Source organism: Neopelma chrysocephalum, unplaced genomic scaffold (genome assembly GCF_003984885.1).
Source record: "Neopelma chrysocephalum unplaced genomic scaffold, ASM398488v2 Primary Assembly neopelma1_97517, whole genome shotgun sequence".
NCBI lineage: Eukaryota > Metazoa > Chordata > Aves > Passeriformes > Pipridae > Neopelma > Neopelma chrysocephalum.
This window is the reverse complement of record NW_020926159.1, coordinates 1,826,677-1,852,957: the sequence shown is the minus strand read 5'-3', so window position 1 is coordinate 1,852,957 and position 26,281 is coordinate 1,826,677. Positions and strand designations below refer to the sequence as shown.

At 36.1% G+C, this 26,281-nt stretch overlaps 2 protein-coding genes across 12 annotated transcripts in view; one reads left to right on the top strand and one right to left on the bottom strand.

The window, feature by feature from the left end:
* Positions 1-16,994, bottom strand: part of RUNX2 (runt related transcription factor 2) — a 226,550-nt gene extending 209,556 nt beyond the window's left edge. The window contains exons 1-2 of one of the 2 annotated variants that reach the window (XM_027672658.1): positions 16,884-16,994; positions 13,618-13,737 (exon numbers count right to left, since the gene is read on the bottom strand). In XM_027672658.1, coding sequence (XP_027528459.1) covers positions 13,618-13,675 — 58 coding nt within the window. In that variant the 5' untranslated portion in view covers positions 13,676-13,737; positions 16,884-16,994. Of the gene's footprint in view, positions 1-13,617; positions 13,738-16,883 lie in introns of those variants that run through there. The other variant, XM_027672657.1, reaches the window with a different exon arrangement.
* The window catches only part of SUPT3H (SPT3 homolog, SAGA and STAGA complex component), a 308,865-nt gene that overhangs the window by 29,378 nt on the left and 253,206 nt on the right, over positions 1-26,281 (top strand). The gene's annotated exons all lie outside the window — the stretch shown is intronic.

Sequence of the window (26,281 nt, the reverse complement as noted above, 5' to 3'; positions counted from 1 at the left end):
AATCTTCAAAATTCCTGTTAAATAAATGAAATATTCAGTTTTTTCTTAAGCTGTCTAGAATTTTCAGGTGGCTCTGGCTTCGTGTGGGACCAGGGCCTCTCAAAGGCTTACCAGATAACCACTGCCGTGTGAAAATCAGACAGCTGAAAAACCTTTAATAAGGTGCTCACATTCTTTTTGCTCACTTTGAAAGTAGAAGAATCTGATTTGTGATCATAACACCTTCAAGTAGGTTTGGAATTGGCTTGCTGTGGAGCTATGCCCTGTTCTATCAGAAAATAGAGGAAATAGTAGACTAGTGTGAAGACCAGTGGCCAAGAACTGGCATTTGAAAATGGGGCCAGACCTGTGCTCCTTTCTTTGCAGACTTGAGAAGATCAGAAGCATGAGGGATGGAGAGCAGAGCGCTACAAGAAAAAGTTTTCCAAAGTCAAAATATTCAGCTGTGAAATGACGTTCTCCTGCTACTTTCACCATCAGAAAATGCGTGGAGAATCATTAAACCAAAAAATTAATCTTCTGGGAACTGTGGCAGAATTATCAGAATTGCCATGAAAACAAGCTGTGTTACACAGATTATGTGTTGCCAAAACGTGTGCGTTGCCTGACACTTGGTGCTCCGGCCACCCTGAGCCTCTGTGCTGTCACCAAGGACAAGGGTTTTCTGGTGTTTCTCTCTTTGTTGTATAATCCCAGTTGCATGTCAAAGACAGCTTTACCTTATCTCTTAAGGTTTCCTACTGAAGTTCATATAAAGCAGCCCAGAGGCTGCTGCCTCCTGACTTTGTTTTCTCTTACTCAAAACACTGAAATCAAGTTTTAGGGTTCCTGAGGTATCACAGTTGCTTCTCTAATAGTACACAGATTTGAGTAGTCAACTATATTGCTTTTTACAGACATCTATGGATATATATGTGTGTGTATAGAAAGCTGTAATTAAGTGAAAATCTGGAGGCAGCTTTTCTGTGTCAGACCTGTGCAGACAAACTCCCTCAGAGCTGCCACGGAGGCCAGAACTCCTGAAGGTGAACATGCACATGTTCTGTTCCATCGGAACAGAGCAAAAGGTTCCCTACGTGAGTTCCTGGAAGGGCTGTGGATCTCCCCTGCCTGGATGGTTGTTGGGAAAGGAAAGAGTTTACAGGTTAAGAGCATGAAGTTAGTTTTCCACCATCTGACCTTTCTCACATGCCAGCACACAGCAGCTTTTCTGTAGCATCAAAAGATGTTATTGTTTGCCAGGGTAACTGTGCTAATAAATCCTCTTGTACAAATGTAGCTATTATGTTATTTAAAAGAAACCTGTGCTGCTATAAGTAGTTTTATTACTGTAACTGCATTTAAACTAGGCCTTTTTCCATCATCAGTGTCTGTAAAAATTTGCATTTTTGATGTACTCCACTGCTTTTCAGCATCACTTTAATCCTTCCTTAAGGTGCACTGTAATAGCAGGTGACAACAGTTCTGTTCTGTAATGTCCCAGTGGAAGAGAGGTACAGCTCTGGGCACCAGGCTGTTAGTTATAAAGATTTTGGGATATGTATCATCTAAAGGATGTTTTTATTGTAAAATCTATAAGTTGTTGTGTCTTCTTCTTGCTCCATTAACTGTTACTCTACATGCACTAAAGATGAAATCAAGTAACTACAATCTGTGTCAATGATCTTTATAGGATCTGGTGTGAGTTATTAGTTATTTATTCATGAATATTGTCCTCAGTCTGTGTGCGATAAGTGGTTGAGTGTTCTCAGGCTGTGGTAGAACAAAGCAAACTGGGTTTGCATGAAGGCAGGCACTTATCTGGTCACACTTGATCTTCATGTAATCCATGAATGAAGGTAGAACTAGGCTGCCCTTAGAGAAATCACTGCAGGTCACATTAAGGTCTTAGTTTCATCAGGTTTAGCGAAGAGTGAGGCTCACTCAAGGGATATTTTGCGTGTAGATTGTTGCGTATTTGGGTGCGGATTCATCTTTAGAATATTTCTTAAGAAAAGTGGATGAAGAAGCAAAATTAGTGATGTAAAACTTAGCAGTCACATTACTCGTGTAATAATCAAAATTCAGTCTCTTATTGAGAAAAGACAAAACCAGTCTGTGTGAATTTGCAGATCCAAGTTTTGTCCACATGCCATGTGTTAATTACAGTTCATGGCTTTGATGTCCTAACTTGTCTGCCTTGTGTAGATGAGCACTTATCTCACTAACGAACTGTCTTTTTTTCTTTCTTTGTAGGATTGCTTCATGTTTCATTGTAGATGAGAGAGAATATCAGGGGTGCCTAGACACTGTTGTCTCCAGTAGCACTAAATTTTCCTAAACTTGATGACTTGTGTTACAGTGTATTGCCCACTGAAACTGTGCCTGGCTGTGCTTCTTTCTGTTATGAAGACTAACATGCTAGAATTTCATGCTGGTAGCTATTTCTGTTTGTTTCTGGTTGTGTATTGCCTTTTTTTTTTTTTTCTTCCTTATACCAAACACCTCTCACACCATTTTCATCATAACATAAATGTATTGGCTTTTGTTTGACTGACTCTGCAGTCACTGTATTCACTTCTGCTTTACACTGAGATTTACCATAATGAGCAGCTCGGAGCAGTTTGCTTTCTGAAAAACAAGTGACTCCTGGTAATGCTCAAGTGTGGTTTCTAACATTCCATGGAACAGCAAATACTAAAATGCAGTGTTTTTTCCAACCTGAGCTTCAAAATAATAGAATATGGATCTGGCATGAAGAAATACTGATTTGAAATACGTATGAAATAGATTTCTAATGAAGAGGGAATTTGAAAAATACTTCTTTAAAAATTCTGGTGAGATACACAAACCACCTTCTGTAAGCTCTTTGAATATAACTAACATGCTGCTCAGTTTATTCAAAAAGGACTGTAAATTCTGGAAGTTTTAACTTGATATGTTTGTAGGTAACATGATTGATGTGTAACTCTAGAATGAAAGGAGTATTTAGAGTCTTGGCTATCAGTTCACCAGTTCTTGTTCCCTAAACAAAGACAGGTCAGATATTAGTCTTGTCCTCTGTAAGTGTTACAGTTTCTACCTTCATCCTGTGAATGCAGACACATACAGACTCAGAAAACAGTCTAACACGCAAATGCCTATCGATTACTAAATAGGTAAAAACAGGATAGTGGAGGGGGGGCTTGCCTATCTGTCATAAGATTTTTTTCTTCATAACTTCTCAGAGGTATATCATATTATAAATGCATTAGAAATGTTTTGCTCTGAGGATATGTAGCATTCCTATAAAGGTTAAATCAATAAAAATGATTTGGCCACATTCCTAAGCGTGGCTAGAACAGGTAGCCCGTTGTTTAAGGTACCCTTGAATTTCTGGATCAGATTATTATGGTGCAGCAAAAAGCCTTACTAAAGGCTTCTTACTGTCTGCAGACGTTCTGTGTTTCTGTGTGAAGATATCGTCAGCCTAAAAAAACCTTCAGATTTTCTGTGCTACTGAAAAATAAGAGTATTTTTAAGTGTAGCGGTCTCAAATGTTGTGCTGTGTGTGCTGTTAAGTTTTAAAGGAAGTTTTGCAACAAGAAGGGGTGAAGACACATCAGTAATTGATAACAACCAGGTATGTAAAGAAGAGAAAGAGGCATCTTTGATTTAAATCAGTGTTGAGACTAGTAAAATTGTTGTCCATGTAAGTACCTTTATTAGTTTGTTTAGATTATTCTTATTTTATGCATATCTGATGAAGTAAAAAAGCCATTATATTATGTATATTTACTATATCTGGCCATTTCAGTAAGCAAGTAGGATTATAAAATGTAATGGTAGAAGACTTCCAACAATTTGTAGTTCAAATTCTTCTAATTTTATACAAAGCTGATAAAAATTTAGTAGCTATTAAATAGTGTTTATTCAGTGCATCTGGTTGATTCAGTAGTCAGTGCTGAAGTCTCACAGTAGACTGTTCTTATAGGTTTAGTGCATTTTAAAATCTTTCTTTCACGTTGAGGAGCTACTGTATATTATTGTTCCAGGGCAGATTTGTGTCTTGCACTGAGTGTATGTGCTGTGCATCCAGGCTCCTGACATTTTTATATAGATTTTATGGAGCACAAGCTTACTGTAAGAACGTGTCACTAAGATTAGAGTGCAGATTCTATAGATATTTTAAATTTATTTCACTCAGTCTTACTATGCCCTCTAAGAATGCTGGAACTGAAAACCAGTGCCTTTTTATCTTTGTTTCTTCCTTTTTTATTTTATTTTTTTTAAGTGTGTGAGAAAGGTTATACTACTTTTGAGTTATATCCTAAAACGTGAAGAGTAATTCTGATGATGAAGTACAAAGCCCACACTACTGGGAACCAGGACTATATGTCTCAAGATGTTTTTCAGTTGTGAAAATTTGATCAGTGAATTAACCACACATCCGGCTACAAACATCTTTGATCAGAATTGGGACATTCCAGCTCGTGTGTATGTGTATGTAAGCTGGCTCCCTCGAGTAGGTTTTACACATGTGCACTACATATGTGCCTTGAAATTAGTTAGTGAATTAATATTATAATTCAAAGTAATAAAATTACACTCTTTCAAGCCTTTGTTTTATACCTCCTGAGTACTATTATAATTTATCTTTTTATCTGGGCAAGCTCAAGTCTTCATTTATTTTAAGATGTATTAATGCACAGTTAGGTAGCTCAGCTGTAATTAAGATTTTACTTTTGCTTTTAAAGGTAATATTAAAATGTTACTTTAATGAGCTTAGAACCCCAAATTATTATGAGGTCATGACTGAATTAATTGCTATATGGAATAACAGAGAATGATTTTAGGTCCTCTTCCTGAAATGCTGTAAAATTAAAAGTTGTTCCAGTGTTTGCATATGCAATGCACAGTGGTGCACTAGAATGAAACTATTCCTGCTCCAGTATGAAAATGATTTGCACTCTGGAAGATAAGTTTGTTCCCATTTGAGGCTAAACTAAATTTTTGTTACCTAGATGTTCCTTTATTATTGACAAATAACTGGACTTCTTCTGAACGTTGGTTTCTTTAATAAAATGTCAGTCTCAAGAGTGTAACTTCTGAATTTGTTTTAGTGTTTCTGTTTATGCTATTTAATCAGAAAGGGGGAAAATAAAAATATACTGAATAGCAAGAAAAATACAGCACTTAGTTTTGAACGTACAGAATTGGGTATAAGAGGGGTGGAAAGGAAGCAAAGTGAATGCCCTTTATGTAGAAAATCCTTTTGGGAAAAGGGAACATTTTTACTGGTGTACACTAAGGTACGGCGCCTAAGTAAATAACTGCTGCTTTCTGGTGCTGTCAGTTTTAAATAAACCAGTCATTGTTATGGCTTGGTTATTCCACAAATACCCAAATGCTGCAGAGTTAAACTTTGATACCACTGATTGGAAAAATGCAGATGATGGACTCTCCTAATGTGAATTTATACTGATGGACTTACTTGGAGGAAATAAGTTTTTCAGCTTGTGTTAGGAAGTAAGTACAGTGCAGGCTGTAATGCTCTGTCACACAGCTGCTCCTGTGCTGGGTATTATACAAGAGCTGGTAGCATTAATTCATCAAACTCTTGTTAATAAAGACTCACTAAGCTGGACCAGATGTGTCCCCTCAGTGTTACAGAGCTAACGTGACACTTTTTGCTTAAAAGTCTTCTGTTTAAAGGTGAAGGATTCTCAGTTGAATAGATGATGCTTTTGAGTGAAAGTTACTCATGGAACTCATAGAAAATTCTGCAAGGACACAGATACCACAGCAGTTCAGTGTTATGGCTCGCCTAAAAGGCTTCTGGGGATATGATAAACTAAAATAGCAAATTCTGACATGGTCTGCAGAATTTTTTTTGTTACTCCTGTCTTAAAATGACTTAAGTTCTGTTGAATCCTGTTTAATTCATGTAAAATTATTCTTGCTGATTCTACATAAAGATTTGTGTTTGTAGTCAGTTACTGATCTATTATATTATTAATACAAAAATACAGTTGTGCAGTAATACCAGTCCTTGGCAGAACAACTCTGCATTCGTATCACAGTTCTTCCAATGCCGGTATGATGTGCCTTATTTTTTTGAACCCCTTCAGTGGAAATATACTGTGTCAAAAACACCAGCTGACCTACAAATAAGACTCTTTTGGCTAAAATGTGTGTTTTCACTTGAAAGTTGAGGTGAGTTAAAACTTGGCCAGTCTAATGTCCACAAAAGCAGTTTCTCTCGTCCTGGGACTATGAGAAGAAGCAAGAAGATACCAAGAGACTGACTCCCAGATGTCTTTCTCTGAAGTATCACAAGTATTTCAAAGGGAGTACTTCTACCATCTACTACTGGCACTAACACAGTTTATGTAGAATATGATAATAGCATTAATAGACTTTTTTTAAACAAATATTAAGACAAGAAATAGACTTTTTTTTTGCAAATACTAAGACAAGACCCTGGCAAGTTCCTCCACTGCGCATTAGCAGAGTTAGATGTGAAGAGTGGTAAACATTCCTTGGGTACTGCTGGCAAATCTGAGCACAATAGCACATTCTCCTTTACAACTTCAGTGTTAGGGTAGGAAATATTGTACCAATAGAGAAGTCTTCTAAATTTACACTATTACTGGTTTGGTTTTTTTTTAACCTGAATTTCAAAATTTTAGAAGTATAAGTTAGTAGGAATTAGAGGCTTGACGTGTTTACATGTGCGTGTTTGCACATACACAGCTCATTAACATTTCTTAAAAGAAAGAATACCCTGTTCTAATACCACACATGGATACATTAAAATATCATGTGTTTTTAACTCTGTCGTTTCTGATTTGTGCTTAAGTGAATTACAGGTATTCTGAGGGATTAACACTCTCTGCGAGGGAATGTACTTAGGCGTAATCATTTATCTATATTGTTTTTCCTTAACAGAAAAACAAACAACCTTTTCTTTTGCTCACATGTCATATATAGGGTCGTATATATTAAATGCATCTTACAAAGAAATTCAGTTTAACAGTTATTAATCACTTGTAACATCACCCTGCTCCGATTTGTTACCCCGGAGCCACTTCCCAGCATATGGTGATTGATGTATATGTGTGTATGTGCATATAGAGTAAAACTCATCTTGGGAGTGTTAACTGTCCTTGTGATTGGGGCTGGGTCCTTTTCCTCTGAACAATATTACATTATGTAACTGGCAGTGGCTCTGTCTTTCTGTTTTAGTAAACCACAGAGTAGATTTAGATCTAAGATATCTGACCATGAGGGATAAGTAAACAATGGTTTGGCACACTTACTGTTCAAATAAATTCAGGGGAAAATAAATGTATGTAAGGTCATCAGCTTTTAACTTTCCTTAATCACGAAAATGATAATAAATTTTAAGTCATTATGAAATGCTAGCAATTCTGATGCAATTTAATACATAAAATAAGCTATGTGTATCAGAAATATAGTAACCATATTTGAATGAATTCCTGCCAAAAAATTTTGCCATGGGGTTTTTAGCTATAACGTATTAAAACTTAAAACTATTGTTAATTCCAGGACTGCTTGACCTTAATGAATATGGCATTTTTAAGAGACAGCAGAAGAAACTGTTTTTATCCTTTGCTCTAAAAATAAAGGTAGTTTTACTAGAGATGAAAAAATATTCTTAAGGAGAACTGTTAATACAGTGAATATCAAACAAAAATACCTTACTTTTTAAAGCACTCTGTGTACTTAAAGGAGAAATGTAGCATTTTCCCCTTTAATATTTTACTATCCCAAAATTAATTTTTATAAATAAAAACATTTAATAAGGAGTAGGTTGTGCAAAGTAACTTAATTGTTCTGATTAAAATGACTTCAGCAGTTCAAGTGAGTCAGGAGAAAACCTATGGATTTTTCCCTCCTGGGGCAAGTTCATACATGAAATAGGAAACTTATAGCTACACGAAGAAGGCTAGAACAGTACACAGTATGGTAACAAGCAGAATAAAAAATATATACAGGAAACAGATGCATGAATAATGGATTTTTTTTTTTTTGATTGGAAGTGTTAAACTGTTTTACGATACAGTAACTCGAGTTTATTTTGTCTTTGTGCTCATCTTTAAAATATTCTCTTTAGGGTGTGCTTTTCAGTATGTTAAGTGGTAGGTCTTATATTTATTTGTAGAAGAGAGCGTGTTTATGTAAGGAAACCTGCTCTTAGATTTAAGCTTTATTAACTTAAAAACAAAAACACCTGAGAGCAGACGATAGACCTCCTTAGCCTGTTTCCCATAAGACTTTAGAAGGCAGTTTGAAATGAAGATACCTAATAGAAATTAAAGCTATTTTACATGATGTGAGCAAAATTAATTTTGTCAATAACAGTCGATTCTTGTGGGGGTTCTGTGGTGGAGGAGGTGGATGTTTTCTGCACTCTGTGGGTGCTGCTTTCTCCGGATGAAAATCTGTGGTTAACTCCCAAGTCTGGCAAAATTTACAAGGAAAATCTCTTTGAAATACAACTCAGTCTACTAATTTATTTCTGAGTATGCTTATCAGAATAAATGTTGCAATTAGGCAAATTAACTTTTTATATTGAAAATAACAGTTGTATATTTTCCCGTTGCAGTTTCTTAACTGCTTGTATGAAACTTGGATTTTCTCAGTGCTGAAGTCAAGACCTTAAAATGCTTCAGGTTTTACCATCTTAAACTCACTATTTATCTTGAGGCTGCCTTGATTAAAATATTATATACTCTAGGGCATATTAAACATGGCAATTTATTGTAATTCTTATTAATGGAGTGTATTTAATGAGTTTTCAGAACCAACTCCTTCACGTACAACACACAATGTTGATTTTTATTGGGTACATAGAAAACATACTGATGGTCTGATTTTTCGGGAGGTGCCCAGCACTGACAGCTGCCCTTGGCTCCTGTCACAGCCGGGCAGGAGAAACGCTGGTGCTCAGCACCTTTGCAGCCTGGCCAGCACGGGATAATTCCTCCCTTCCCTCTCTGCTTTCATTTCCACTGCGGTGTGCTGGACTCGAGCACAAAACAACGCCAAATTTTGCTTGTATTTTCAGCATCTTGCACTTAAGAGTTTTAGAAAGTATATCTTCTTAGTTGTTATTCATGTTGCCCGTTGATGGGTGTCTGCCACAAGGTGTGACAGTCCTTAAACACAATTATCTGGCTCTCCTGAACTGTCTGCACTGCCTAATTAGCATCTTTTGCAAGCGTTATTTTCTCCTTTATTTTTCCCTTTTCACTTAAATGGATGCATTATTAGATGTTTTGTTATTTACTTAAGACTGCTCTGAGCTTCTTGTTGTTCATGAAGTGCGACTCTCTGCTGAAAAGCAGCCGGGGAAAAGTAAAGGTATAAGGTGCAGCTTTAAGATTAATATAACACTGACCATGACCAAGAAATCACACAGCTTGAGAGGAATTTCGGTATTATTGTTATGCTCTTAATGTGGGGTGGCAGAGCCTTTAAATATTTCTGGTAGAGTAGTTAATACAGCATGGAAGTTTGATATTTGTACAGTTTGTAAAGGAATTTGAGGTGTTACCCTATTTTGACTTCAGTTTTCAAGTATGCACTGGTGCATCATTAATCATAGGAAATGCAAAAATAAATAATATAGTCCCTTTGGATTTTTCATGTGAATACTTACCTTTTCCTTTTTTTGTATATACAGTTGAGGTATTTAGGTAACCCCTAACCTTTTGCTTCAACAAGGAGGTACAGTATAAAAATATTACCACAGTCTTCATATGAGCAGTTCTCTCTAAGAAAACCTCTAGATGAATATTTATTGAAAAAAAGCAAAGTTGCAATACAAAATGACTTAGCTTGGCCTGAATATTATATTTTAGACCACCAGTGAATAAAATTAAAAGCACATGGATTTCGAATAACTAGAAAAGGTTGTAATTGATTAGCACTGCATGAAAGTATTGAAGTAGAGTAAGTTTTGATTTGTGAATGGTTCTATTCAATAGAGATTAATCCTGTATGTTTGATAAAATCTTAGTGCCCCTAATGAGGTAGGGTTTTTTTCCCCTCTCCCAGTTTATTTAACCATCAGATATTTCAATGTTCTTCTAACAAACTGGAACATTTTGATCTTGCTGAATTTTACATCGATGTAGTTGATTTAAATAATGTTGGCTATTAATAGTCCATTTGAGACAGATAATTAAACAGATCAGTGCATTTTGCTGCCCAAGAAGCCTGTGAGTGGTGCAGTGCAATTCTGCAGGGTTTGGGGCTCTCAGATACCAAAAGCCTCAGTGCGAAGCTGCCGCTTTCTTGGTGCACATGAAAATAGCCATTATTGCAGAGTTTGCACTATTATTTTTTTAAAGTCCTGGTATTTTAGATTATATTTTATGCAAAGCATAGTGATTCCTGAGATTTTGCTTAGCATTCACAATAATATGGATATGTTAAACAGAGCTGGAACATAGAGAAAACTTCTGCTTTCTATACACAGATAATCAGAAATGATTTGTTTCTCTCTTATCAATATCCTAATTAAAATAAAAAACCTCTAAGATTCCTTACCAAATAATAAAGCAGTTGAGAATAGAGATGTACAAAAGGTTTGGGTTTTTTGGATGAATAAATAAGAAGGTATTGTAGAGTATTTTAATTAAGCAGAGTAATTTTTTTTGTTGTAACTTGAAGAGTTTAGGTTTACTGTGTCTCTCTGTTGGGATCAGCATCCAGAAATTACATGTGAAATAATTGATTGAATTATCAGCCAAATTGGGATCTGATTTCCTTTCGTCAGAGAAATCCTCCTATTCAATAGAATAGAATAGAAAATGCCTTTTTTTTAAAATTGTAACTGTTGTTGGAGGCATTTCAAAAAGATTTCGCTCTCTGAAATACTTTGTGTAAACGATGTTTCCTAAATTTTATAATAAATAGGCTTTTTTTTTAAATTTACTTAATGTTTATTTTCAGCCATTTTTCCCCCCTTCAAACGCTCTGGATGTGAAGACAATAGCCTTTGCTGGTTGAAATGAATCCACTTATTTTTAAAAGCTTGAGAAGGTTTACATAGGCTTGGTGCAGTCAAAGTCTGGGTATAATTGACACAAGGAAAAATTGGAAGTGAAACACAGTATCTAGTTAATGCAAATACACTAAATTGGAGAGGAATATGTATGTTCACATGAATAGGAAAGGATCCTTCCTCGTTGCTACTGTTGTTTTTCCCTTTTATATGAAGTCAAAACCACGCAGACAAAAATAAGTGGAATAAAAATTTTCAGGAATATGGTTAATGGCAAAGATGAGCAGCCGTGCAGGTTAATCGTAGCGCTGTTTTCCTGCCTATTACGACTTGTCATTATGTTTCATCAGTTAAGTCTTGATGAGAAACAATTAAATTCAAAAGTTCTGAAAGGAGTAAGGAGGACATGGGAGCAGAAGGAGATGTAGACAGTACAGAAAGGAAGAACAGATTGTGGGTTCTGACATGCTACTGTATCACTGAACAGCAAATTCTTGAGTAACTTGGGTCTTTTGGCTTTTCTTCTTTTAAAAATAAACTCTGTCTCCCTTTTTATAAAAGTGGGTTTTTAAAAATGTTGTCTTTAGCTCAAGATATATTGCTTACACATTGATAGAGTTAATGAGATTTTGTAGTCCCTTGCGTCTGTTGTTTGTGTCCAAAGTGAAATTTGGGTACCCAGCCCTATTTAGTGAAGTTTGGGGCAAGTATTAATCACAGTATCACAGTACTTCCCACTTGCTTTAGGAATTATCAGAATTAGGTGAATTAAACAGTCAGACTCCGTGTTTTGATAATTTTAGCCAACTAAGTTTCTTCTAATCTCTTTTGGAAGTAAAAGCAAAAGAAAGTCCCTATACATGTAAACTGTATTTCCTGTTGTAAACACTGGGATAATGTGGTCTGGCTATGCTTCTGCTGTGCTTCATTAAGACACCAGTTTGGGTAGAAAAGCTGCTTTACCGGGTTTGTGTTTGCATTTCAGCTCAATGTTCAGGGTATTACAGCTGCATGACCAGCCAGGGGTCATGGTATCTCCTCTGGTATCTATAGATCATATACTAAATTGATCTTCTCCCTGGAAGAAGCTGTTCTTCCTTTCTGTTCCTACACACGGTCTTAGAGCTTATTCATGTGCTTAACTGGGAACCAGTCAAAGCGTGTGAAGTAGGAGGGGTAAAAGGAACCCCAGTCATCAATTCATTACAATAATGGGGATGTATAACTGAAAATGGTTCTAGCATTGTTGTTTTTCTTAGAAGGGGGGCAAGGGAGGAAAAGTAGGTTTAGCTACGGTCCCAATATAATTTCAACATGATGGACACCATTAAGAAAATCTTGTAAGTTTTCACTATTTTTTTTTCTAGAGCTTTCAGAGTTTTCAGTTAGTCTTCCTGATCTGCTTCAGTAAAAGATGCTTTGAAAAATTTTTATAACTATGCTTCTTGCAACTCATCAAGAGTGACCAGAATAAAGCATTTACCAATGCACTTTAAAATATAATTTCATTTTACTTGCAGATAAATCTCTTAAAGTCATCTTTGGTTCTATTTAATATTTGTGAGTGAGATGCTCTCTATTGATTCTAAGTCTGTATCTGAGATAAAGAAACTTTTCAAAGTAAGCAATGATAGAGGTGCAATTTTATAGTGTATTCATGATTTTTATGAGCATTTCTATGTACAGTACGTATAAATAATTACCTCAGTATACATATATGATTTCTTAAAGGAATCTGTGTTTACAGTTCAGAATATTGAAGTAAATATTTGGCAGTGCTCTTTTACAGAGTTTTTAAAATCCCACTTTCAATTAAACTTAAAATTCACCAGCATGTTAGATCATGTATTTTTTTATTTCATAGCTTAATATTTTAATGCATGAATGTTTTGCCTTGTTCATAATAAGTGCAATGAGAAGAATTTGCCTTTACAATTGAATATATTATCAAACAAGCTTTGCTGTGAAATGAGAGCAACTAAGGACTAGAGAAGTGCAGATTTGCACTGATAACTTTATCTGAGTTATATGCTTAAAAATCAGATGTCTGGAACAATGAAAGGGCAGTTTTGGGTAGGATATGCTGCCATATGCTACACAGTACTCATTTTCATCCAGTTTAGAGAACAAGCAGCCTGAGCTCCTGTGATCTAAGTCTTTTACAGTATCTTTCATTAACCAGTCATGGTGGAAACATCTGAAAGTGTTACCAGAGTTCTTAATGAGATTCTCTGTGCTGTTGTTGATTAGCTCACAAACTACTTTATCTTTTGCCCTAAGATAATATTAAACATTTCACCAGATCCCATCAGACCCTTCCAGATTTGTGCAGCTACACCTTGACCCCGGTGACAGCTGAGCACACACCTGCTGTCAAACACTAAGGACTAAGCCACTGACTTCCCTTTGCTCAGCTTGTCAGCTCTATTACGAACAAATTTGTTCTTAAATCTGCACAAGTTATTTACAGTTACTGCCCCCCCAAAAAACCCCAACGACCAGGTATACTGTTTTAACACTAACATCCCATTCAGCATTTCTTAGCTTAGATAACTATAACCAGCATTGTTGAAAGAAATCCCGACAAGGGCAAACAGAAGCTCAAATATTGCAGCACTTACCCCAAAAGAAGTTTTGCTGACATGGTGTCACTGAGCTGAACAGGCTGTTTGATGCCATAGTCCCTGTCGGTTCACGCGGAGCTTTCACCTCCTGGTGTAAATACTTCTTGGATCCTCAAACTGAAAACACAAACCATAGCCAAACCTTGTTTTAGTTTTACTGTGTCCCTGGATTGCATAGACTCTAGAGTTGGTTTTTTCCCTGTCAAAAAATTGTGTAGCACTGGTAACACGTGAAAAGCAAGGAAACAAAACAAAAAAAAAAGAGAATGAGCAAATATTTGAAGGACCTACTATTACTGCATAGACTGTGGTTAGAGAGCACTTACTGACTCTGTTGGTCTCAGTGGCTGGTAGTGACCTGCGGAGATTAACCATTTAAAAACCAGAGGCTTCCTTGCTGTCCTCCTGGAGAAAGTTTGCACCGCACTTGTGGTTCTGTGGTTGTTTGTGAGGCGAATGAAGCATTCACACAATCCAAAAAAGCAAAAGCTTTAAAACTCCTTTTTTTTGCAAGCACTGTTACTGGAGCGAGCGAGTCATGTGGCTGTGACATCAGAGGACTCCAAGTAGGACTGCCTACACTGTGGCTTTTTCTTTCTCTCTCTCTTTTTTTTTTCTTTTTTTTCTTTTAATTTTTTTTATTTTTTTATTTTTTTGTATTTTGACAAAAGGCCCGTGGTAAGGCCCTTCCTGGCATCAAGAGGGATATAGTTTTTTAATTTTTGTGACTCATGAGGCTTTGGAGAGAGTACAAAATGCTGTAAGAGCCCAAACTTCTGTACAGTTAAAGCATATGGACAGCAGAACTTTATTTGTACTCTCAGTTCAGGTTCCCCCCACTCTTCTTCCCCCTCCTTTTTTTTTTTTTCCTTTTTGTTTTTCCCCTCCCTTCCCTCTCCCTCCTCCATTATTGTGTCTGTGGAAAAGTGAGCAAAATTGGCACAAGTGGCTGTGTGAAATTCTGAACAACAGTGATGATTTACAATAATTTACATCTTTGGATTGTATCACGATCTTGGGTCTGCTTCATATTTGCTGGGTGGCTGGATTCCTTCTGTTTTACTTTTTCTCCTTGTCGTCTTATACTTGTGAATCTGTAACTCATTGTAAGAAACTTTACCTTTGCTAAGGTCTAGTAGCAGGCTGCTTGTTGGACTTGTGTTTTTTACTGTAATTGGCTGTCACAGGAGTGTTAGTCTGGGGATTCCTTTGCAAATCCTAAATCATGACTGCCTTGCTTTACATGCCTTCAAAACTACTTGGCAGTTTTATGTAATGCAAATTAAGAGCAATTATGTTTCCTTTATATTTGGGGCAAAATATGTCGTTTGGATATCATAAGTAGTTGTGTGCTGCAGCCTGAGTGATGCTTTGGAATACCGGTGTTGGGAGGATTTTCCGTGGCCGTTGTGTAGCAGAGTGAGCTGTGAGGGTTGGGAGGATTTGATTGCTCTCACATTAATTGCTTATTACACTTGGGGTGTTTAAGAGAAATAGAACAGTCTCAAACTTTTGGGGAGACTATAAATAACTGCTAATTCGCCAGCTGATGTTAACACTTAGTTTTAAAATGAAACATAAATTTGATGCATATGTAAGGTTCAAATACTTCATATCATCTGTGTGCTTGTGTGCGTAATACTTTTTCATATACTTAACATATTGTAACTTTGACTTTGATTGTGTAACATAAACCCTGACTGTACTGGGATGGAGTGGGTTAACAAAAGCAGTATTTTTTTGTTTATAATAGAGGCTTTGAAATAAATTGCAAAATGCTGTGTGTAGTAAGGAATAATGGGCACAGACAGTGTGTATTAGTAGTCTTGATTTGCTCACTCAGATTCAGAACAAAATTGGAAACATCTTTCAGAAAGTATCTCATTTTTTTGCCTCTTTGGGCATTATATCTAGAACTTTTCATATTATCCTGATTGTATCACAGATGCACTGTAGTTTTTAAGTTTTAGCTGAGTGAGTTTAATTTTTTCCTTTTTTTTGTCATTTTTTTTTTGGGAACAGAAGAAATGTGTAAAACATATTCTAGATATTGCTCAGGTTTTATTTGTAAAATAAAATACATCTCTTTGAAGCTGCCATCCCTCCATTTTTTATTTTATTTTCCTTTGTCCTCAGCTTTCTCAGTAAGAAATTGGCCAGCAATGGTGTGATATGAATAGCTGGAGGTGTGGGTGGGGAGCAGGTTCTCTGTTTTGTGGGAATGAGAAAAATGAGAAAGGATTTTTTTTTTTTTTTTTGATAAAAAATACAGATTGTGTTTTGATTTTTCTTATATATTTATCAAAGCAACATGAAACTGTTCATAAAACCTGCTTTCCTAATAATTATTGTAAGGTAAATTGCACTGTTCTTAATTCAGTACTTTGAAAGTTTAGATATTGCCAAATTTATACAATTCTACCATAAAATGAAAAAGAATAATTCTGCAAATAACCCATCTCATTTAAAAATAAAGGTGATATTTAATTCTCTTAACCATGGATTGCTTTTATTTTTTTGTATTTTCACAGTATGGTTAAGAACATCAGTGAAAAAAAATTTAGAGGTATAAAAATGATGGAAAGAATGATAATATTTTCATATATACAGAATATATTTGTGTGCATTTAAGTTTTAATCAGCTTGTGATGCAGCAAAAGCTTTTGGAGGTTGCTGCCTCTGTTATTTGTGGAACTCTTAATTGTGAGCTCAAAGTTTTTTCAGCTACAGTTGTGCATTGAAGATATTTATCAACTGATGGTAGGTAGGTGCAGTATTTTTATATAATAGATAACTCATGTCTTGATCTAAAATACTTGTTTTGATTTATATGAAAAAAGTTGTTTGATTTTTTTTTAAAACTCCACAATTTATTCTTAGTTCACATCTTTACTATCAAAATATTGAGCTTCCTAGAGAAGTCTGAATTTAAAAATTTATTGCATTGAAATGCTCTGCTCAGGCTTTCTTTGGAATGGCTTTTCCCTGCTTTCACTTGTGTATGCAAAGTTATTCTCTAACTTTGTTTCTAGTTTGATATGATACCTTTAAGATTTTTTTTTTAATGTATGTACTTTTTCACCTGTTCAGATCAAGAGCACTACAGGGATGTCTTCATCTAGAAAGGCAAAATCCATTAAAAGCAGAAAAACAAATAGTGGAACTGAGTAATGGGAGATGTAGTTTGTAGAAAGTGTCACTGAAAAAAAAGGCTGTTTTTTTAGTATAGAGACATTTTAAAGCCAAACTTGGAGACCAAGTACCTGTGAGACCAATGGCTTCTTTTGGTCTAGTTTGCACTTCTAATGAAACAGATGCAAGAATCCTGAAAATCCACTGTATAAACCAGTGCCTTGATTGCAGACGAGCTCCTGACAGGCTCTTGTTTAAAAGGTAGATCTGCGAAAATGGAAGTTCGCTTCTGGGTTCCATAGGGGATGCTTTGAGTCACAATTACGCTCACAAAGGAAGTATTATGCTAAGGAATGTCTCTGGTAAACTATGAGCTTGATTTTTGACGACAAATGAAATCTTAAAAGTCAATTGTAATGCAACACTAAAAGATAATTACATCTTTCACTGGTTTTGAAACGTGTTTTGGAACTTTTAAGCTGTGCCTTATTTCCAAACGTTTTGCCTTATGTCACTCAAAAGTTCATCCAGCGTATAAACAGTGTGATACCCTGCTGAAAGTTTATTTGTATTTAAATGTTTGTTTCTATGCTACAACTGGAATGGTATAAATATTCTGCTTAGAACAGCGTGATGACAAACTTGTTAAATTGCATTTGCTTGCAAGTTTTACGATATATACTATAACAAGATCCTGATTTTCATAATACATTGAGTGCTGGTGCGGTTTCCTCAGGTGCAGGTATTCCCTGTGGGTGTTGGTAATGTATCTGTTTCCACTAGAGCAGCTTCTTTTTTTTTCCTTTAAGGAGTGAAACCTCTCCCCTTGGCTCTGTTTTTCAAACTGAGGAGTAATTATAATTTTTGGAGGAAGAGGACTGTGTTTTCTGATGGTTCTTAGCCAATACATTTAACATACTGTTCGATTTCAAATACTTGCACGTTTTAGGAAACTTTTGTTGTTAGACTTGGATATCTTGTAGACCTCTCATTTCCAACATCTCTGTGACAGCTCAAGTGTGCTGATACCACTTTTATACAAATCTGTTAAAGCAAAAGCTAAAACTGCCAAAACTTGATTAAAAAAAACTTGCAACGGCAAAGTTATTTTAGCATTCCTTCATTTTGAAAAGATACTTATTGGTGTCTGCAAGCAAGAGCAATGAACATCTGAGTGTTATTGCTGCCTTTCCATGATGACTTTGTGTTCTCTGCCTTAGAACCTTTTTCTAGGTGAGATATAATTTGAAGTGGACAGTTCCCGGGACCACTGAGCACATAAAGGGGAAAAAGTGCTGTTACATTTTTAGGGTAAGCAAGTGTTGTCTGTTTTTTGTACAGTGCAATCAGGCTACCGAAGATCACATTAAACCTTAAACTGAGCTGTTCTTTAAATTAAGAAGATGGTCATCTCTTACCCAGTGAGTACATTATATCATAGCAAGGAGTAAAAATGGTTTTCATTTCCTTTGAGTTACCAGCTCTCTCACTTCTTCATGGCACAGCAAAGATGTTTTCCAGTGAAACAATCTAACCCCTGATCAAGCTTTGAATAAGGGGCTACATCTTAATGGTCAGATGTGTCTCACCTTGATTCTTCCTGCTGCTCAGACATTCTTTTTTGGCAAGTATTACTTTTCTTATGTTCCTCAAATACATATCTTTTAGATTGTACAGCAACTGAGGAAAAAGCCCTCTGGTTAAATGCACCCATTCTAAACAGTCAATATATGGTGTTTAAGATCATCCTAACCTTCTAGCTATTTTCTCCTGTGTCTTTTTTTTTTCTTTTTTCTTTTTTTTAAAGTCAACTTGCAGAAAATATGGGAAACTTGTCTCATATAACAGCTGAGGATGTGGCTAGGTTAAGGCAGGAAACTGCTACCCACAATGCAATGTTACATACACTACCACTTAATAAAATTTATTTCAAACATGCTACTGACAAAACCAAAGAAAAATAATATCCTAACTATGCTAGTTAGTACACTAAATATATCTAGGGAAAAGTGAAAGTAATCTCTCTAGAGCCTTTCTTGCTTCTGGGATACAATGCTACTGGTAGTTAAACCAGGGCAGATCTCAGAAGTTGAGAAGTAGTGACCTATTTTTAGAAAATATTCACATTGCTCTGGAAATTAGTGATTATGTGCTTTTTAATAGCAGTCAAAGTTATTTTATATAGGCAGAATTCAGATAAGCTCTCTCATTAGATTTTTCTGGTTGGCAAAATATCCTCTTATGTAGTTTTAAAACTGGCAGCTTTTCGTGCTCCATCCCATTTTCAGTGAATCTTACCTTTACTGTAGCCAAGCAGCATTTTACCTCTCTTCCCACTTAATCTATTTGTAGGTTGGTGTGAAAATATTTTCCATGTCGTGTGTGGGAAATGAACTGAGAAGAGGAAAGTTCATCTTCCTTGACTGTATGAAGATTTAAGAGTTCTAGTTGTGTTATTTGATTGCCTGCCGTTTGAAGGGTGTAGTCGTTTGTGAGAGGTAAATAAATTAAGTTGAATTCTAAGATAAATTTAATAGACTTGAATCTTCTGTGAACATTTCCAAATCTTGGACAGAGATATATGAGATCACTGATGCTGCTGTGCCATAAATGCCCTGAAAATCTTGTTCTAGATACATTCTGGTTTCTGTTTGGTTTTAAATGCATGTATGTTAAGGGTGATCCTCTTACAGAACATTTTTGAAGCTCTTGCCTCTGTAGTCAGAGAACACTTATCAAGAACAGCTGCTGGAGTGCTGTGGATCCTATCCATGGACTCATGGTGGTCTGCTGAACAACGTTCTTCAAGTTTGACAGGTGAGACAGAGACTCTCCAGTGCCACTGCTTTTGGATGAATCTAGCTGTGGTTGGAGAAAGTGCATCTTGCCAAAATATATGGGTAAGACCACACACAGCCTTTAAAATAGTTATTGTAAGCTTATTTTTAGGCAGTATATGTCTTGACAGTTCTTTTATTTGCATGCCAGTTTCACTGCTGCTTATAGATTTTTTCATTTATTTTAGTAATGGCAATTGCAGATTTAGATCTATGTTTGTAAAGCTTTTGCACAACATTTACCCTGGAAAAATACAGACTTGCTACTTTCAAACCTCAGTCAAGATTAGAGAACAGATATTAAAAAAATGTTAAAGCAGAGTATTCACACTCTTCAGATTTGGTGTCAGTGTTTTTATATTCAACCCCATTTTCAGGGGCATAGTTCAGCAATAAAAATTTGCTTCTGGTTTTAAAATTATACCAATTTTAGTAGCTTCTGTGCTTGTATAAGTCTGCAGCAATGTAGATTTAAGACATGAAATTAGTTCAGTAAGTAATAAAAATGAAATGTTTTTTTTTTTAAATTGCATAGTTATTAAATACTGAATTTAGAATCTGTATTTTTTTATATGTTATAACTCCTGGACAGTATTTTTCATGTATATTTTAATGTGTAGAATATTCTTTGCATTCTAAGTGCCTACTTCAACAGTTGGCTCCATAATGTGTATTTAAAATACTGTATGTTTAACTGACAGTGTAGAAGGGCCTTGCACCCTGTAGAATTTCTGAGTAAACAATACCCATTTGGTAGCTTTCAGAACAGATGTTTTTTAAATACCCCAAGAGAAATTAAATATAATACTGAAATGGAATATCATAAACCATTCATTGGGTAGTGATGCTTAAAAGTTATGGATCCACAACGACATGTTTTTTTTCCCTAGTTCTGTATTTTCCAGATAATCTTGCATAATTAATGCATTACTATTTCTCAGCAAAACATTACTCAATTTTTTTATTACTGAACATTGCATAGGAGCGTTGTTTATCGCAGTGGACTTTACAGACAATTAAGGAAATAGTCCCTGCCCTGAGGAATATACAATTAAATATATGCAGCCAGCCATTTAAGAAAAGTATGAAAAAGAGGGAGGGGAAAAACCCCATTATAATGAAGTGTAATAAAAAATGAGTGATTTGAAGAACTTCATGGGGTAGTGAGAGTAGTTACTTGTAATTTTATTATTAAGTTTCTCCACATATTCCAGCATGAAGAGTGTTGGTTATTTGTGTGCAATTGGCTGATCTTGGTTTCTGCTTGAACTTGAGCAGGATGGCTGATCATCACGGTTGCTTCTTAATTTTTTTGGAAATAAACCCCCCAAAAAACCAAACCCAACCCCATAACATTTCCTTATGCAGTGAATGCAAGGGGAAATGCTTCTGTGCTGTTTGTGATACTTACATAAGTTTGAGATCCTCAGATCTGTAAACAGTATTTTCTAGGAGAAAAAATGTAAAATCAGATACTTCCATCCTTTCTCCCATTTATCTCTCAATGTCCTTTTTTCTTTCTTTTTTTGTGTGTTTTTCTTCTTTTTCTTTAAAGTGTTTAATACCTGGATTTACTACTTTGTCACAGCTTGTCAACAGTGTAAGCTTTCCCTTGTAATTAAAAATGTATTGTGGTTTTCTGTTGGAGAAGAGATCTGAAGATCATTCATGAGAAAGAGTTGAAAAGAGGATGAGAAGGGCATGGAAGGAATAAAATTGGAAGGAGAGTTAAGAAGAGAATCTTGGGTTTTAATGAGTTTTGCTTTAAACAAAAAAAAAGTTTTGTAGAGAAGGAATACTGAAGGTGAGGAGAAATGAAGGCATTGGAACAGGATGAAGAACAAGAAGATGTCCCTCTTTTCATGGGGTCAGCACACGTAGGAGAAAATTGCCCTCTGGTCTCCCAGGGCCTGTGAAACCCAGTTTGTTCTGAAGTGCCTGGCTGGGTTTGGGGTGGTGTTGAGCTCCTTTGGAGGGAATGGGGCTCTCTCTGCACAGCACTTAAAATGGCCTGTGCAGGTGTTCCTAGAGAAAAGTGGAACTTGAGGGACATTGGGAGAGTATGGGAGATGCTTGTATGAAATGTCGAATGCGTGCTGGGTTGTGTGCAGAGTTGGTTGGTTGATTTTTCACACCTGGGGGAGAAAGGCAGCATTTATAGATGGGACATTCACCGTTGTCCAGATAAGCAGGTGTCAATTCTTTTTAAGTTTTTTTTTTTGTGTGTGTGTGTCATACTTTGAGAATAACAAACTGCTTGGTAACTGAATGGTGGTAACAGAGAAAAAGTACAAAAATGAATTGGCATCATTCCTTCCACTCACAGCTCTTCCTCCTCTGACCTTCCAACCCTGGAAGTGAGGAAGCAGAGCTCTTTTTAGAGAGACCTTGTGGATTGATTGCCAGAATTGAGACCTGTATCTTGTAAGATAAATAATACAAGCTTTGATGAAATATTATGTGTGGATAAGACAGTCTATGTGTTATTTTCTTGTTAAAACTTAGCTATTTTATCACTTTATTTGTTTCTGTTCCATTTAGATGGATAAACAGTCATTTGTTTTAAGAAGATAAATCACTGCATACACTTGATAGCTCCATGAGGGAAGTGTCTAGTGAGCACCCAGTGGAACTAGTTCTTTGTAGCATTGACAGTTTGGGTGAACTGGGTTCTTTTAACTTGGAGACTCAGTCTATAATCAAAGTGAATTGTTGTGTTTCCATTTCAGGACACAGGTTCTGGCTCTGCTGCTCGGCTGTGTTTAGTGTGAGGGGTCAGAGGTGCTAGGTGGGATGAAGTCCTCTGTTTTGTCACAAAAAGATGCTGATGGACAGCCCAGAAACTGTTGGGAATTGCCTCCTGATTACAGCATGTGTGAGGACAGGCCACTAAGCACCTGAATTGCTTTTGGAACTGTATGGCCAAGTTCCTTGTTAGTGAAGGGAATAGGAGTACGTTGGAACAGGACCCAGTGTTGTTGGAAAATTCAGCAGCATAGTCATAAATTGGTCCAGGCTGAGAAAGAAATAGAGTTCACTCGTATCTTTTAAATTCTTTCCTGAAATCATTCTGCTTCTGGTGTGGTGTTTCAGTTGTTCCAGCCCTGAAAAGACTTTGGAATCAAGGTTATCACTGTCTGAAGAGTAGTTCAAGACTCAAACTGATCTGTTCCATGTGCTCGCATATCAAAGAGTGTGGTGGTTGGTTAGTATTTGCATGGAATTCTTTTTTTGTACTTTATGACCTTGGTATTTTAAAGAAATCTTTATTTTAGGGGTGAGGGATCTACATTACAGATTATTTCCTGTGACACTTACTTTGTACTAAAATCCATTAGATGAGGTTGGTTATAGGAGTTCTGCCCTTTATGACATTTGTCTCCTTTGGATTCCATACTTTGTATATGTGATGCCAGAGCAGCTCCTTGTATCCAGGCTCTTTGTGTCTTTGGGAGACCCCTGGGGATGTCCCAGTTGGTGCTCCCACGGCTCAAACAGTGCTCTGGGCACTTGCTGCTTTGCCAAAAACTGTAATGATAACGGAAATGTGGCTTTTCATGAGCCAGACTTCATTCCCATGGCATGGGCTGTAGGGTTGTGGCCCTTAGAAATAACTAATCTCTGCAAGGTATAAAATGGGCTAATGTTTTATCTCTCAGAGTTTGTGCCTTTATTGCTGCATAGGTGGACTATATCTTATTTTAAAAAGAAACTTCAGTAGCTGCTGGGATTTGGGAATAAGGCAGACTATGCTGTTTTATGTTGCCATCTTTATCCTGCTCATTTGGTAAAATGGCTAATTGTTGCACCTTCTTCAGAGTATTTTAATTTTTTTTTCTTTTTAATGAACATCTCAATGTTTTCTTGCTTTTTAAGTCCAGTTTTGCCCAGTGTGGGTTTGAAGCAGCTTTGCAGCTGAATGTTTGTATTTCAGTTTCGGGAAAAATGATACCAGTCTGTTCAGAAATGGAGTATTTGCAGTAGTAAGTGGCATCTTTACAAGCTAAACATAATGATCAAAGAGTTGAAGAAATAACAAATTTAGTTGTCTTTTGGACAAAATTACAATGGAATAGCCTTTGGTTTGTCATTTAGCTTCAGTATGATTTATTTTTCTTCTCTTTTAATTGAAGAACAAATCCAATTCATAACTGAATGCAATTCAATCTTCTCATTTTCTGATGTGGGTAGAAAATATCTGTTTTATCTGTGTATAGAAGCTACAGTAATTCAAGCTTTATTTTTCCTTTTGAATAACAGAAATAAACTGAGAGTCAGACATTCATTACATGACATTATTATGCCCAGACACTTTTTTTGAATTCATGAATTTTACAGGACATTTATTCTTTGGGTGCTTTTCTTTGCTACTCTCGTCAGTAGCTATTCCTGGATTGGGCATGTGACAGATCTGCTGCTAAAACAGTAAAGATTCTCTACAAGGTTACCTAATTATTTCGAGATGAAATCTGAAGAACTTGTAAACAGAACTATTCCCAGCTGATAGTGGGTTTGGGTTTTTTGATTTGTTTTCTTTTTTATTTTATATCTGTGTTCCCTGTTAAAAAAAAAAAAGGAAGCTTAGCTAAACCTCTACACTGTAAGAATAAGTTGATTAAAAGAGCACAGTGACTTTTAAAGTTTCCAGTGATCCTCCTTCCAACCCCATTGTGTCTGGTACATTACAATAGTGTTTATTGATTGCATTTCTTTTTCATCCCTAGAACTCCTGACTCATTCTTTGCATGGAAGGAATGCTGCTAACTTCAGAGTTAGTTATTCAGAGATTTTTCTCGTTAGCAATTGCTCATTCTGGCTCTCTGCCATCTTTCCTGCACAGTATTCAAACTTTAGTATGAAGAATTACTAACTTTCATGTGCTCTGCTGGCACATGTTACACTATGAGAATACTTAACAAATATTAATAATTTTCTTCTCTTCACAGTACTCTTGGGAGGAATATGTTACTGTCTGTATCAGATATATATATATAGCTTGGTTGGAGGTGCAGAGAATAAAATTTAAAAAATAAAAAGCAAGTAAACAGACTTCTCAGTCATTCTTCAGTAAAGGTGTACTTTTTGTGAAAAGGCTTAGCTTTATCTTTACATCTTTATAAGGTGAAGGAGCTCATGTTGTCAGTGATGGATGTTGTCAAAGTCATGTTGTCAATGCTACAAATCAAATACCTCGGTTTAAACAGGGAATGGATAGTTACTGATCACTTCCTAAGGAGGGGCATGGTTGAAAGGAGTGTTCTGGTCTACTGTGATGTTTCTGTGTTCTTGTACATAGATGAACTTCATTGTATGCATTTTCCAAAATAAAATTAACAGTTTGGACCTCGGTGTGTCCACTTTTATGATGAAGAGCCTATGCAACCTTCTATAGGTTCCAGTGGGTAGCTTTGTGGAGACCAAATTCCTTCACAATACTGAAAGTGATAGATTGAGAATACAAGTCTCCTTCACCTGAATATCAGGAGCTTCATGTGGCCTTAACTCCTGACACATTGGCCCTGTAGTTATTGATTTAGTTCCCTTTGAAAATAGGTGGTTGTGTTCAGCTCTTAACGTGCCCACAGTCTTATTTAGGTCACTGTTACAGTATCTCCACTTGAGTTAAAGATGATAAAAAAGTATGGAAATGTGTTCATAGAAACAGGCCTTAGGTAGCATTATTAAATAAAGGTCTTTATTAGATACTAAATACTAGATCTTTAAAGTTTCAGTCCAAGCTTTTGACCAGTGGTTTTTTTTGTTGCCTTTGGGTAGTCACTTGAACTTGATGTGCATTTGTCTTGGCTGGATTTACCATAAAGCAGGAGTGATTATGCTGAAGTTATTGCAATTTTATGGAATTAAGAGCTGTAAAAAAGCAGAGAGAATGGCAAAGGGCTGTAATCTGGTGCTTGAAAGATGAGTTGAGCTGTGGGGCTGAACCACAGACTCCTCCTTGAACCTTCAGGACGTGAGTAAATTCTTCTGTCCTTTAGTTTGTCATCTGTAAAATGGGAATGGTAATTTTTGGTGTTTTTTCAGCTTCTTTTTTTAAATCAATAAATTTAATTTTTATCAGTCGAGGGCTGTTTAGGTGCCGGTGATGAGGGTCATAGGAGTACCAACACTGGAACTGAGTTTGTCTCTGCTGTGTCTAATAGAGTTTTTAGTTCTTTCTTACTGAGGAATGGAGAAAACTGCCTGATACTTTGCCATAAAAGTAAAGTACCGATGCCTTAGTATCAGTTCAATCTTAGAAAGTTGAACTGATAAGTAATAATATGAAATTTTTTTTTATTTTATCCATTGCAAGAATATTTGCATTGAAGCAGATTTGTTTAGTAGAGTATTAGCATCTTTCAGTTGATTTAACCCCCTACAGAAATCTGTTGTACAGAAATCTCCTACAAGCTTCCTGATGCCAAGTTTTCTTCTGCTTTTTTTTTCCCCACTATCGAAGTTAATATCCTGGGAACTGCTTGAATTAGCTGAAGAAATTGCTAGTGAATATGGTACTGTTGTATTACTGGATTTGTGTTGCTATTGAGCCTGTAGCTCTAGGGACTTTTTTCAAACTTGAGGAGGGTGCAGAACATAAGCAAGTGCTCTACTTAATCTTGTCAATTAAACATCACCATGGAGTCACCACAGCACAGTCACTGCCTGTCCCTCGTGCCTTTCTCAGTATAACT